This window comes from Salvelinus namaycush, chromosome 35, assembly GCF_016432855.1.
Source record: "Salvelinus namaycush isolate Seneca chromosome 35, SaNama_1.0, whole genome shotgun sequence".
Classification (NCBI taxonomy): Eukaryota; Metazoa; Chordata; class Actinopteri; order Salmoniformes; family Salmonidae; genus Salvelinus; species Salvelinus namaycush.
In genome coordinates, this window is record NC_052341.1 from 10,659,563 (window position 1) to 10,674,603 (window position 15,041).

General features: G+C 42.6%; 1 protein-coding gene across 5 annotated transcripts in view; it reads left to right on the plus strand.

Moving 5' to 3' along the window:
- map3k4 (mitogen-activated protein kinase kinase kinase 4) overlaps nt 1-15,041 on the plus strand; it is a 94,804-nt gene that overhangs the window by 33,420 nt on the left and 46,343 nt on the right. For all 5 annotated transcript variants that reach the window (XR_005473593.1, XM_038974864.1, XM_038974863.1 and 2 more), the window contains exon 2: nt 8,641-8,849. Coding sequence is in view for 4 of the 5 variants with exons in the window: in XM_038974864.1 (XP_038830792.1) it covers nt 8,641-8,849 (209 nt within the window). In the remaining variant the exon portion in view is untranslated. The remainder of the gene's footprint in view (nt 1-8,640; nt 8,850-15,041) is intronic.

Below are 15,041 nucleotides of genomic sequence, written 5' to 3' on the forward strand. Positions count from 1 at the left end.
GATGTCTGGAGGATCCCCCATGGGGACGTCAGGAGGGTCTCCCAAGGCTGGAGCTAGCGGGACACCGTTCAGAGAGGCAAGCATAAACCCTGAGCCTGTGACAGGTAGGTCCCACCAGGCAGGTGGCCTGACAGGGCCTGGACAGCGGACATGGACTGCAGCAAAGGGGGCTCCCAGGGCGGTGGCTCCCAGGGAGGCGCTTGGAGATGTCTTTGGACAGCAGCAGGCTGGACGTCGAAGGTAGGGTTAGGCCACCAGACCGGGACCGAAGAGGTCTGAGTGGACTTGGCGTGCGCAGCTGCAGGCAGGGCTCCCACATTCTGGACCAACTGACATTCGGAGGTGTCGGCTGGAGTAGGAGCAGGGTGCTCTCTCAGGGTGGCAGCTCCATCGTCCCTGGAGAAGGCTCAGCGGGAGCACAGTTGTATGGCCCTCAGGGAGCTCCTTTGTCGCTGAGGAAGGCTGTAGGTCTTACTGATCGCAACCAGGCAGGGAGGTGAGTATTGGTCTTGGGTCCAGAATGGGTCAGCAGAACCTCTGTCATTGGAGACAGTGATGGCATCACTATGGGAACCAGTTGAGAATGTGAGGCAGGAGCTGGTTGGAACACAGTGGGGTGCTCCCCCAGGGTGAGCTCAAGTAGCTCATTGGTATCTGGAGTAGACCGTAGGACGGCTGTGGAGACCAGTTAAGACTCTGCAGCAGGAGCTGGTTTAAGCACAGTGGTGGGAGTGTATAGCTGAGGCTCCATGGTAGGAGCGGGTGTATTAGGCCCCACTACTAACTCAGCTGGAAGACGATGGGGTTCTCCCTCAGTGTGAGCTCTGGTAGCTCCTCTGGCCCTGGAGAAAGCTGTAGCACCGCTGTGAGGGACTCCACAGCAGGGGTCGGATCTGAGATTGGTGCTAATGGTGAAGCTAAGGTGGAAGGGCAAAGTGTCTCGAGCATCTTCTGATATCTGGCATTGCTGAGCTGGTCGCGCTGGCGCCGCGGAACCTCCGTTCTCCCCCTCTAATACCGCTTGCAGTTGTAAGAAGAAAGAACTGTGGAAGGACTGGCGGAGATGGTCAGGTGCTAACTGGCAGTGTCCATCAGGTAAGTACTAGCTAAAGTGGACTGTAGGAGCCTTCAATCTTTCTGACTACTTCAATTAGCTCATCAATCTCGTCACACTGGCTGTATAGACGCAGTGTGTCCCCTCTGGTTGTCACCAATGTTCCATGTTCCCGGTGATCTCTGGAGAAGGTTCGACGCTGATCCTGATAATATCCGATCTAAGTTTGATGCTAATCTTGGCGTTCTCTGGTTGAGGTTAGCCTGTGGTGGGAACTCTGAATAAGCAACCAATGAAAAGGCTGAGGCTCTGTCTCTATTCTGCTGGGCAGCCTGGTGGTGAGTTGGACCGGTGATGATTCATTGAAGGGGTAGGCGGCCACTTTGACTGCAGTATGTCACATCTCGATTTCTCAGTAGAACCCTCTAGCAGCTCTCCCTCGTAGGAGTGGATGTGTGTGTAGTCTGCCTGTTTACAGAGCTAAGGCACTTGTAGATGCACGCACAATAAAATTGACGGCAAAGGAAATGTCCACGAGATAAACCCCCTTTTCCCTCATGCTACCTTTTATCTGACTTTTGCCCTGCCATGCTAGGGGTCCTTCTGAACGTCCCGTAATAGAGGTTGCTGATTGCCTAACATATATATTGACTGGTGTGACCTTTACCTATAAGAAACTAAATTAGTTAGGACCTTCTGAATAGGGGCAGAACTGCCTGGCAAAAAACAGCAGTAGAGAACAGATGACTGAGGCTGTCCGTTTTAACACCTACAGTAACATAAATTAATGAAAAATGCTATTGTGTTTTTTTTTTTGGTGTGTGTGTGTGTTCTACTGTTACCTAAGACCTTCATAAACACAACCAAATTATAATTTTTGCAGTGGCATACAGTGCTTTCGGAAACAATTCAGACACCCTTTTCCCCAAAAAAAATTACGTTACTGCCTTTCTACAATGGATACAATATTTGTATGTTTGGAACCACCAAGACTTCCTTGAGCTGGCCACCCGACCAAACTGAACAATTGGGGAGAAGGTCCTTGGTCAGGGAGGTGGCCAAGAACCCGATGGTTGCTCTGACAGAGCTTGGGAAGATCTGCAGAGAAGAATGGGACAAACTCCCCAAATACATGTGCCAAGCTTGTAGCGTTATACCCAAGAAGACTTGAGGCTGTAATTGCTGCCAAAGGTGATACTACAACAGTACTGTGTAAAGGGTCTGAATACTTATGTAAATGTGATATTAGAGTTTTTTTTATTTTAAATACATTTGCAAACATTTCTAAACCTGTTTTTGCTTTGTCATTATGGGGTATGGTGTGTAAATTGATCTGGGGAAAAAGCAATTTAATACATTTTAGAATAAGGCTCTAACGTAACTGTGGAAAAAGTGAAGGGTCTGAATAATTTCCGAATGCACTGTAAATTAAATGTATTAATTACACTGTTTATAATTTTGAAGGCAGAATGACTGCTCATTAGCTTGAAGGGGGTCCCTCGGTTCAGCGGTGCTAGTGTTAGTGAAAAATCGGAGTCTCAGCGTAATACCTTTCCGGGGGAATGCCCTACAGTAAATGTAAACGAACACTTTATAGCCTCAAAACATTGTGAAAACTTTCATATCATGGATGGTCAGTCCTTGCATCCATAGCTTTATGAAGTTGACTGGTTACATTTCTCCAGCGCCGTCCCACAGCCTTTTACTGAAACAGTGGTAGGGACTTTGCTATGTTTTAAGTATTGGCTGGAGGGAGTTTATTTACCCAGCGTTGTTACATTTCACCATTGTTAAATCCATTTAGGAAAGTATCAAAGCAAAAGGGTGGAGAATTGGTATACATCCCTACTGGTGTATAGAGGGGTACTATTTCCTCTGTTCTGGCTGAGCACGAGCAGTGATGTTCCTAGTAGTGAAATGTGAACCCCCATAACCCATTGTCCTGGGTCTGCCTGGCGACCCTCTGGGGGGGGGGGCGGGGGGGGTACAAAGCCTACACAGCACTGCTACTGTTGGGGGAGCTGAAGGAATCCCCCAGAAATCTGGTATTGTGCCCTATTACCTAATGTAGCAAATATGGTGCCATTCCATTACCTATGTAGTGCAATAATCATGTTTACATTATATTAGTGAAAGACTGGCTGGAGAGTGGGGATGTGAACACTGAAAGCCCACCACAGCCCATTATCCTGTGTCTGTCTGTCTGGCCCTCTGGTCATACACAGCACTGCTATTGATACAGCAGAACTTCTACTGTTGGAGCCAGTGGCGGCTGCCACCCGGAAGGCTCCAGACCAGATAGGCGTCCTAGTCAAACCACTCATCAGTAAGATGTGCTTTGAGCAGACAGTCAGTCGCCTTTGCAGTTAAAGGGATAGTTAGACATTATGGCAATAAAAAATCTACTTACCCAGAGTAAAATGAACTCATGGATACCATTTGTATGTCTCTGTGCAGTTTTTTTTTTTTCACCTTTATTTAACTAGGCAAGTCAGTTAACCTCTCTAGGGTCTGTGGGACGGTAGTGTCTCACCTCGTCAACAGCCAGTGAAACTGCAGGGCGCCAAATTCAAAACAACAGAATCCCATAATTAAAATTCCTCGAACATACATGTATTTTACACCATTTTAAAGATACACTTGTTGTAAATCCAGCCACCGTGTCCGATTTTCAAAAAGGCTTTACGACGAAAGCAAACCAAACGATTATGTTAGGTGAGTGCCTATTCACAGAATAACACAGCCATTTTTCCAGCCAAAGAGAGGATTCACAAAAAGCAGAAATATAGATACAATTAATCACTAACCTTTGATCTTCATCAGATGACACTCATAGGACTTCATGTTTCACAATACATGTATGTTTTGTTTGGTAAAGTTCATATTTATATCCAAAAATCTCAGTTTACACTGGCGCGTTACGTTCAGTAGTTCCAAAACATCCGGTGATTTTGCAGAGAGCCACATCAATTTACAGAAATACTCATTATAAATGTTGATGAAAATACAAGTGTTATGCATGATATTTTAGATGCACTTCTCCTTAATGCAACCGCTGTGTCAGATTTCAAAAAAGCTTTACGGAAAAAGCAAACCATGCAATAATCTGAGGTCGGCGCTCAGAGCCCAATCAAGACAGACAAAAAGATATCCGCCATATTGTGCAGTCAACAGAAGTCAGAAATAACATTATAAACATTCACTTACCTTTGATGATCTTCATCAGAATGCACTCCCAGGAATCACAGTTCCACAATAAATGTTTGTTTTGTTCGATACTGTCCATTTATGTCCAAATTCCTCGTTGTTTTGGGCGTTCAGTACACTTTCCAAACTCACGACGTGCGGGCAAGTCCAGCGGAAAGTACGGACAAAGTTAGTTATATTACAGTCCGTAAAAACATGACAAATGAAGTATTGAATCAATCTTTAGGATGCTTTTAACATAATTCTTCAATAATATTCCAACTGGAGAATTCCTTTGTCGTCAGAAGTGCGATGGAACAGAGCTCGTGCTCACGTGAACGCGCATGGTCAGCGCATGTTCAGGTCATGATAGACCTTACTCAATCCCCTCTCATTCGGCCCACTTCACAGTAGAAGCATCAGACAAGGTTCTAAAGACTATTACATCTAGTGGAAGCCTTAGGAAGTGCAACATTACCAATACCCCACTGTATCTTCAATAGGAGCTGAGTTGAAAATCGACCAACCTCAGATTTCCCACTTCCTGGTTGGATTTCTCAGGTTTTTGCCTGCCATATGAGTTCTGTTATACTCACAGACATCAATCAAACAGTTTTAGAAACTTCAGTGTTTTCTATCCAAAACTACTAATTATATGCATATTCTAGCTTTTATGGCTAAGTATCAGGCCGTTTACTCTGGGCACGCTTTTCATCCGGACATGAAAATACTGCCACCTACCCCAAAGAAGTTAAAAGGAACCACCAGCTTTCATATGTTCTCATGTTCTGAGCAAGGAACTTAAACGTTAGCTTTCTTACATGGCACATATTGCACTTTTACTTTCTTCTCCAACACTTTGTTTTTGCCTTATTTAAACCAAATTGAACATGTTTCATTATTTATTTGAGGCTAAATTGATTTTATTGATGTATTATATTAAGTTAAATTAAGTGTTCATTCAGTATTGTTGTAATTGTCATTATTACAAATAAATAAAATAAAAATATTCGATTAATCGGTATCGGCTTTTTTTGGTCCTCCAATAATCGGTATCGGCGTTGAAAAATCATAATCGGTCGACCTCTAGTGGAAAGAGCAGCAAAGTAAATAAAAACAATATGAGGTAGGTAGATTGAGTGGGCTATTTACAGATGGACTATGTACAGCTGCAGCGATCGGTTAGTTGCTCAGATAGCTGATGTTTAAAGTTAGTTTAAATTTAATGCTCCAGCGATTTTTGCAATTCGTTCCAGTCACTGGCAGCAGAGAACTGGAAGGAAAGGCGGCCAAAGGAGGTGTTGGCTTTGGGGATGACCAGTGAGATATACCTGCTGGTGCGTGTGCTACGAGTGGGTGTTATCGTGACCAGTGAGCTGAGATAAGGCGGAGGTTTACCTAGCATAGACTTATAGATGACCTGGAGCCAGTGGGTCTGGCGAGGACCAGCCGACTAGAGCATACAGGTCGCATTGGTGGGTGGTATAAGGCGCTTTGGGAACAAAACGTATGGCACTGTGATAGACTACATCCAATTTGCTGAGTAGAGTATTGGAAGCTATTTTGTAGATGACATCGCCGAATGGATTGGAGATGTTTGATGTGAGTCTGGAAGGAGAGTTTACAGTCTAGCCAGACACCTAGGTATTTGTAGTTGTCCACGTCTTTTAGGTCAGAACCGTCCAGAGTAGTGATGCTTGTCGGGCGGGCGGGTGCGGGCAGCGAACGTTTGAAAAGCATGCATTTGGTTTTACTAGCGTTTTAAGAGCAGTTGGAGGCCATGGAAGGAGTGTTGTATGGCATTGAAGCTCGTTTGGAGGTTTGTTAACACAGTGTTCGAAGAAGGGCTAGATGTATACAGAATGGTGTCATCTGCGTAGAGGTGGATCAGAGAATCACCAGCAGCAAGAGCGACATCATTGATGTATACAGAGAAGAGTCGGCCCGAGAATTGAACCCTGTGGCACCTCCATAGACTGCCAGAGGTCTGGACAACAGGCCCTCCGAATTGACAAGGAAGGAAGTTGATGGTAGTTAAGTGAACCATTGCTAACTCTTAAAGCGTTGGTATGTTTCAGTTCGGCCGGCGCCTAGCCGAACCAAACAATTGTGCTCGCATACTCCCTTGAATGACCTTTGCTTGTGAAATGAGGGGAAAAGCTGCAAATGTATTGTTTGTCCATTTTTGAGATGCCGTAGCCAGAATACACTTCCTCAAAATAGTCAGAATTTATCCAAGATAACTCAAGAAATCTGTCACAATATATGCACACACTCTACCCAACTGTTTTGGCATGGAAGCATGCGGATGCCTTTAGGGGATGTGCTTCTCTCCTTTCATGAACGATTCGATACATCTAGATTAGGGAGGCACCGAAATGACATTTTTGGCTGATACCGATATCTGATATTTTGCTTGCCATAAAAAACGATACCGATATTATTTAAAAAATGTAGCTGCCTTTTAAGCATTCTAGTAGTTAAATAGCGCACGCACACAAATTAACCAAAAAGTTATTTTGTTGACATTTACGTATGTCCCCATTACCAGTAAAACATAATCAAAACCTATTTATTTCACTTACTTGCTGTTCTGTTTCATTGTTCATTTGTTCAGTCTCAACCAGGATTTCATCATACATGTCAAGCAGAGAAGTTTCAGCTCGGTCTGTCCGTGTGTCAGTGTCCAGCTGTATCTGTAACATTTCACATAAGCCCTGTTTCTTGTCTGCATCGAAGTAGCGGTCCTTGTAACTAGCATCGAGCATGGTGGCGACATAGAGGCTCAGAGAATGCCACCAAATCGCTTGTTCACAGCCTCTAGTAGAGTACTTTACCAAGCGAACCTGGCGGTCTGTGTTGTTGAGCAGGCGTTTCAATGCCATGAAAGTGTATCACGTCTGCTACAGACGCAGTTGAGCTTATTTCTCGAGACAGTTGTTTGAATGGAGCGAGGAGTGTTCATGTTTCAAACATGTTCTCAAATGCTATTGAAATGGCAGCAGCGGTATGAGAACCAGCACATTCTTGAGCATGCAATACGGCTTTCCTCAGTACGAAATCCTCGTCGACTCACTGTGCTGTCACTCAATGCTCATGGGGCTGACATCGCTGGTCCAAATGTCAGTCGTGAAGCTAATAGCCGTGACACCCATAGCAAGTAGCTCATGGATGTGAGTTTCAAAACGACTAACTCCGGAAGGGCAACATCTGAAAAATAGCGCCTACTTGGTAGTGTGTACCGGTGCTCACCCAGTCAGCGAAAGCCAACATCACCCACGACAGATAACGGTTGATTTTCAAGGGCAATGAATGCCGTTATCTTGGCGTTTAATGGATTTCACCTTTTTGAGTTGTCTCGCTGAAATGTTCTTACTCTTTAAAATGACTGCTCGACTTGTTGACTGCTCGACCCACACAACAGACATTGTGGGCTAGGTTTGGAATGCTGTGTTGCAGGTTGTAGCGCTATATTTTTTGGGTGACATTACATCATGTACCTACCTACGTTTATATATGTATGCACGTCAGCTTTGACATCAGTTTTGCACATCGGCGTTAAACTAGACATTGGGCCAATGCCGATGTTGGCATTTTTAGATAATTTCAGCCGATTCCGATATGTTCACCGATATATCGTGCAACCCTAGTCTAGATGCATGGCATATGATACATTTTAGTTTCAAATGTTTTGCTGCGATTTGGTGTAACTAGGAGAAAAAATTGATACAATACAATGTTTTTTTTGCATGAACACAACATTTTAAATATCTGCTGCTGATGGGAGCTCAGGAGCTGGACATCTGAGTTGGAGCTGTCTGACATTACTTCTCTAAGCTGAGCCAGTTAATATATTGCAGCTTTGGATTTTACCCCTGTCTCGAAAGCGAATGGTTTAGACTGTTTGGAATGTTATGGAGAGATTCTCCCACTCCTACCAATGAATGTGAAATTAATGCTGTCCTTTATGAAATTACCCTGTTCATGTAAAAATTAAAGCAGAACTAACAAAACTATTTCTTACGGTGACCCTGAAGCCTAATCACTAGTTGGATCTGACTTGTGTCCACTCCGGTAGGCTACATAACTTATAGAGCACATTTGGTAACAATGACCCAGGAAAATAAATTTGTCACTCAACTAATAAAGCCTATTATTTGACATTGCAAAAGCCATTTTACAAGCATCTGAATGCTAATGGTGCCAGATGAATAGCCTATTAGAAGACCAAGGATAGGCCTACCGCTCGTTGGTGTGATTACCTTTTATCTCCCGCAGTTTTTTTCAGATTTTCTTTTCACTCACCACACCCCTCATCTCAACAGGATGTTTTTCATTGCAGATACTAGATCCCTTTCCATAGAATCCACACTAAACATAACCCTACTCTTTTCCCACAGGCAGGTCAATTCCTCAAAAGATGATTCGGTGCATCAGAGCTGCGAGGTGGAAGACTTTTGGTACGAGCCCAGCGAGGAAGAGGAAGCTCTGTACGGCACATCACCCCCCTACACCCCCCGGCAGATGAAACGTATGTCGGGGAAACACCAGAAGAACAGCCAGGCGAGGTCAGCTGGACGCTCCCCCGTCGGACACTCTCCTAACAAGAGTAAGTTGGGGGATAAGATGGAGACAGTGGTCACAGAGTCCGAGGTAGAGGGGACAGGGGTATCGTGTGATAAAGATATTAGGCAAACACCATAGAAACAGTCAGGACAGGTCGTCTGAACGCTCCCCCACTGGAAGGTCTCCTAACAAGGGTGACAGATAAACATTAACCCAATCTACCTGTTAAGGACAATTTATACCCTACGTAGACGGACCCTGCAGAGTGCAGTGTTGTGTTTTGTCACAAAAGAAGCGGGTCCTTGTATTGCGCTCCGACATTTGACATACTCCTGTGCCACATGAAAATTGTAAAGCGCCGTATTATTCATTGAGTAGCTGTGGGGGTATGGTTGTGTAGGCAATGAAGCTTGCTTGGTTCCTTGATCTATAGGCTATGCATCAAAGTAGCCTCTTGCATTGATAAGCAAATATAATCTCAGCTACTATTCAAATAACAATGTGACTTCATTAGAATATCTAGTGATTCCAGGCTATTTGTAGAAACCGCTGCGAGATGTGCTTCTTCTCCGCGACAAAAAAACCATTACATTCTACTTTTAGCTGATATGGTAACTAATACATTCAAGCAGCATATTAAACTGGGATAATGTTGTAGGTTACACTGGCAAGTAAAGACTATTTGCCAAGGCATATTTACAGTTGAAGTCGGAAGTTTACATACACCTTAACCAAATACATTTACCTCAGTTTTTCACAATTCCTGACATTTAATCCTAGTAAAAATGCCCTGTCTTAGGTCAGTTAAGATCACCACTTTATTTAAAAAAATGTGAAATGTCAGAATAATAGTAGAGAAGAATTGATTTCAACAATTATTTCTTTCATCACATTCCCAGTGGGTCAGAAGTTTACATACACTCAATTTGTATTTGGTAGCGTTGCCTTTAAATTGTTTAACTTGCGTCAAATGTTTCGGGTAACTTTCCACAAGCTTCCCACAATAAGTTGGGTGAATTTTGGCCCATTCCTCCTGACAGAGCTTGTGTAACTGAGTCAGGTTTGTAGGCCTCCTTGCTCTCACATGCTTTTTCAGTTCTGCTTACACATTTTCTATAGGATTGAGGTCAGGGCTTTGTGATGGCTACTCCAATACCTTGACTTTGTTGTTCTTCAGCCATTTTGCCACAACTTTGGAAGTATGCTTGGGGTCATTGTCCATTTGGAAGACCCATTTGCGACCAAGCTTTAACTTCCTGACTGATGTCTTGAGATGTTGCTTCAATATATCCACATAATTTTCCTGCCTCATGATGCCGTCTACTTTGAAGTGCACCAGTCCCTCCTGCAGCAAAGCACCCCCACAACATGATGCTGCCACCCCCATGCTTCACGGTTGGGAGGGTGTTCTTCGGCTTGCAAATATTCCCCTTTATTCTCCAAACGATAACGATGGTCATTATGGCCAAACAGTTCGATTTTTGTTTCATCAGACCAGAGGACATTTCTCCAAAAAGTACCATCTTTGTCCCCATGTGCAGTTGCAACCCGTAGTCTGGATTTTTTTAATGGCGGTTTTGGAGCAGTGGCTTCTTCCTTGCTTCGCGGCTTTTCAGGTTATGTCGATATAGGACTCGTTTTACTGTGGTTATAGATCATTTTGTACACGTTTCCTCCAGCATCTTTACATGGTCCTTTGCTGCTGTTCTGGGATTGATATGCACTTTTCGCACCAAAGTACGTTCATCTCTAGGAGACAGATTCGTCTCCTTCCTGAGCGGTATGACAGCTGCGCGGTCCCATGGTGTTTATCCTTGCGTACTATTGTTTGTACAGATGAACGTGTTACCTTCAGGCGTTTGGAAATTGCTCCCAAGGATGAACCAGACTTCTGGAGGTCTACAATTTTTTTTCTGAGGTCTTGGCTGATTTCTTTTGATTTTCCCATGTTGTCAAGCAAAGAGGCACTGAGTTTGAAGGTAGGCCTTGAAATACACCCACAGGTACACCTCCAATTGACTCAAATTATGTCAATGAGCCTATCAGAAGCTTCTAAAGCCATGACATCATTATTCGGAATTTTCCAAGCTGTTTAAAGGCACAGTCAACTTAGTGTATGTAAACTTCTGACCCACTGGAATTGTGATACAGTGAAATAATCTGTAAACAATTGTTGGAAAATTGTATTGTCATCCACTAAGTAATGTCCTAACCGACTTGCCAAAACAAAACTATAGTTTGTTAACAAGAAATTTGTGGAGTGGTTGAAAAACGAGTTTTAATGACTCCAACCTAAGTATATGTGAACTTCCGACTTCAACTGTAATTTATATATCTGCTTATTTCACATGGGGAGATGTGGGAAGCTAAAAGGCAAGCCTGCTTGCTGTTTTTAGTCCGATAGCTAGCTAGCAAGCTGCTAGCGGAGTAGCCTACAGCCAACTGGCAGGCACAGAACGAGGTAATGTAAAACAAACCTTAGCTTTCATTACATGTAGCTATTATTCAAAAATGCAGTTGGTTTTCATTGAAATTAGCTAACAGTAGTGATGTTTTAAACGTGATTCTTCTTTGCTTTAACACATGGAAGACAACAAGAAGGAAATCACTGCTATCAGCCCCTTGTGTATGTTGCTATTTGAGGGTCTAGGAACACATGGACCGGTGAGGGTATCATGTTACAAAAGGTGCGCGTTGCTCAAAAAAATCTCACGCAACCCAAAAGCATGCACATAGATCTAAATACGTTAATGTAACTGTAAAGAATATTTGTTGGTATGTGGTGTGTAATGAGGAGCAACCAGACGCTGCACTTGACACATTTATGAAATAGCTTATTCCACTTACTAATAAGAAAATGACTGTAAAAACGGTTATATAAACATTATATAAAGAATGCTAGTAAAAAGCTTAAATGAAAATCTGGGCAAAAAGGCAAACTCAGTTCCATCATTCATTGAATCAGATGGCTCATTCATCACAAACCCACTGATATTGCCAACTACTTTTTTAAATTTATTTTTTTATTGTCAAGCTTTAGGCATGACATGCCAGCAACAAACACTGTCAATACACATCGAAGTGTATCTGACCAAATTATGAAAGACATTCACTGTAATTATGTAGAGGTGAATTTTATTTATATTTTTTTATCTACAATGACAAGTCACCGGGGTCTGACAACTTGGATGGAAAATTACAGAGGATAATAGCGGACAATATTGCCACTCCTATTTGCCTTATCTTCAGTCTAAGCCTACTAGAAAGTGTGTGCCCTCAGGCCTGGAGGGGAAGCAAAAGTAATTCCCCTACCTAAGAATAGTAAAGCCCCCTTTACTGGCTCAAATAGCCAACCAATCCGCCTGTTACCAACCCTTTTTAGTAAACTTTTGGGGAAAATGTGTGGGTTGACCAGATACATTTGCTATTTTACTGTATACAAATTGACAAGACTTTCAGCATGCTTCTAAGGAAGAACTTTCAACAAGCACAGCACTTACACAAATGACTGATTGGCTGTGAGAAATTGATGATAAAAAGATTGTAGGAGCTGTTTTGTTAGACTTCAGTGTTGCTTTTGACATCAATCATAGTCTGCTGCTGGAAAAATAAATGTGGACAAATAATGGAAGTCTCCAACATAATCCAAGTCGAATCAGGAATTCCCCAGGGCAGCTGTCTAGGCCCTTTAATTATAAAATAAATACAAATCTTTACTAATGACATGCCAATGGCCTTGAATAAAGCCTGTGTGTATGCTTAGGACTCAACACTATACATGTCAGCTAGTACAGCGAGTGAAATCACTGGGACACTTAACAAAAAGCTGCTGTTTCAGAATGGGTGGCAAGATATGTTAGCCCTAAATATTTCTAACTAAAAGCATTGGGCGGCAGGTAGCTTAGTGGTTAGAGCGTTGGGCCATTAACCGGAAGGTTGCTGGATTGAATCCCCGAGCTGACAATCTGTTGTTCTCCCCCTCAGCAAGGCAGTTGGCCCTCGGGGAACAGTGGGTTGAGGACGTGAATGTCGATTTATGGCAGCTCCCCGCACATCTGAGGGGTTGGGTTAAATGCGGAAGACATTTCAGTTGAATACATTGTTGGACAACTGACTAGGTATCCCCCTTTCCCCATTGTATTTGGGACAAATCATTCACTAAATCTTGTAATAAATAATGTGGAAATTGAGCGAGTTGACTAAACTGCTTGGAGCAACCCTGGATTGTAAACTGTCATGGTCAAAACATGTTGATATAACAGTAGCTAAGATGGGGAGAAGTCTGTCAATAATAAAGTCTGTGCTGCCTTTTTAACAACTACCAACAAGCAGGGATGCAAACTAGTCACCTTTCGCCGTTTTTAATCCAAAATAGGTGACCTACGTGATTCGTGTAGATCCGATGAGAAGTTTGAGGGGGCGGGTGCGCTTTGATCACTACTGGCTGTAAGCAAACGAGTGATGCGTGTTTGAGCAATACTGGCTGTATCCAAGGCTCGGCCAATCGTTCACATAACAGAATGCAGTAGACATCGATCAAGTGCACAAGGCTATATGTGTGCAAAAGAAGAGAGAAGAGACAACCATTTTGCTAGTTACTGCATCAGGGCGCGCTCTGGAAAGACAGCGGGAGAGTGGAAAGGCAGTTTGCCAGTTACAGCAGCGCATCCCCTGAACGATAACGAAGAGGTAGGTGAGAAGTCTGACCATGGAGACAGGGTGAGAAGGTTATGAAGCGTACTTCATGAGTTGTAACTGAAAAACAAAGTGTAGTGGAACAAGTATTGTTATCATTGTTAAGTATCTTGCTAGCTGGATCAAATTCTCAGTTAGCAAGCCAGAGAAATGTTGAGCAACATTAGCCAACTTAATTGATCAAATAATTGAGTTTATGGTGTGAAAATTAGCTGGCTAATTAAATCAGACAGCTAACTACAACCTCAGATGAGCTAACGTTAGTAACCTAACCAATTCGCTCTAGTATTAACTGGTATACAACTCCTTGCCTTTCCTCAAGTTATAACGCGTTAGTTAACTAGCTAAAGAACTACGATCTGTCAACAAATGTTTTCCCTCTACAGTATGTGGTTAATTTTCAGAATGAGAGAATTAGGTGAAAATGATGCATTGCTTGTTAACTTCTCTGCGCTACGGATCCCTTTTACGGGATCACTTTCCTAAACCACCGCTAGAATTGCAGGGCACCAAATGCAAAAATATTACTAAAAATACTTATAATAATGCAATCACAAGTGAAATATACCTAAACACAGTTTAGCTTGTTGTTAATCCACCTATCGTGTCAGATTTTGAAAATATATTTTACAGCGAAAGAAATCCAAGCTTTTGTGAGTGTAGCTTTCAATGTTACAACAGCTAGCCTTATATTAGCTTGGTTAGCTTGGTCACGAAAGTCAGAAAAGCAATCAAATTAATCGATTACCTTTGATAATCTTCGGATGTTTCCACTCACGAGACTCCCAGTTACACAACAAATGTTCCTTTTGTTCGATAAATATTACTTTTATCACAAAAAAACGCCATTTGGGTTGCGCATTATGTTCAGAAAATCAAAGCCGTGTTCCGTTCGACAAATTCCAAAAAGTATCCGTAATGGTCGTAGAAACATGTCAAATGTTTTTTATAATCAATCCTCAGGTTGTTTTTAACAAACATAATCGATAATATTTCACCCGGAACATAACCTATTAATTAACCTGTTAAGGCTAGGGGGTGCTGTTGTCACTATTTATGGAAATCGTGTAATTTTTGAAACGGCTTCCTACAAACTTCTTGATCGTACAATATGCATATTATTATTATTATTGGATAGAAAACAGTCTATAGTTTCTATAGCCGTTGAAATTTTGTCTCTAAGTGGAACAGAACTCATTCTACAGCAATTTCCCTGACATGGAGTCAGATTTCACACATTTTGGCCCCTGTTCTGGAGTCAGTTTTAAGGCCACTGTTATTCCTATGAGTATACGGACACTGCTTACGTCTTCCCCTGGATGCCTTTACGTGATGACGCTTTGAATGGTATCGATTGCCCAATCACAGCCACTATAAATGAAAAAATCCTGTAGGTAGGACCTCTTTTCTAGGTGCGTCATGCGCGCGGAGGATACCGACCTACTGTTTTTCCAAGCATTAGTGTAGCCTGTTATATTTCTCCGGTCATATTTTTACTCGTTATAGGAGTTAAAAACATCATAAGGTAGTTAATTTAAAG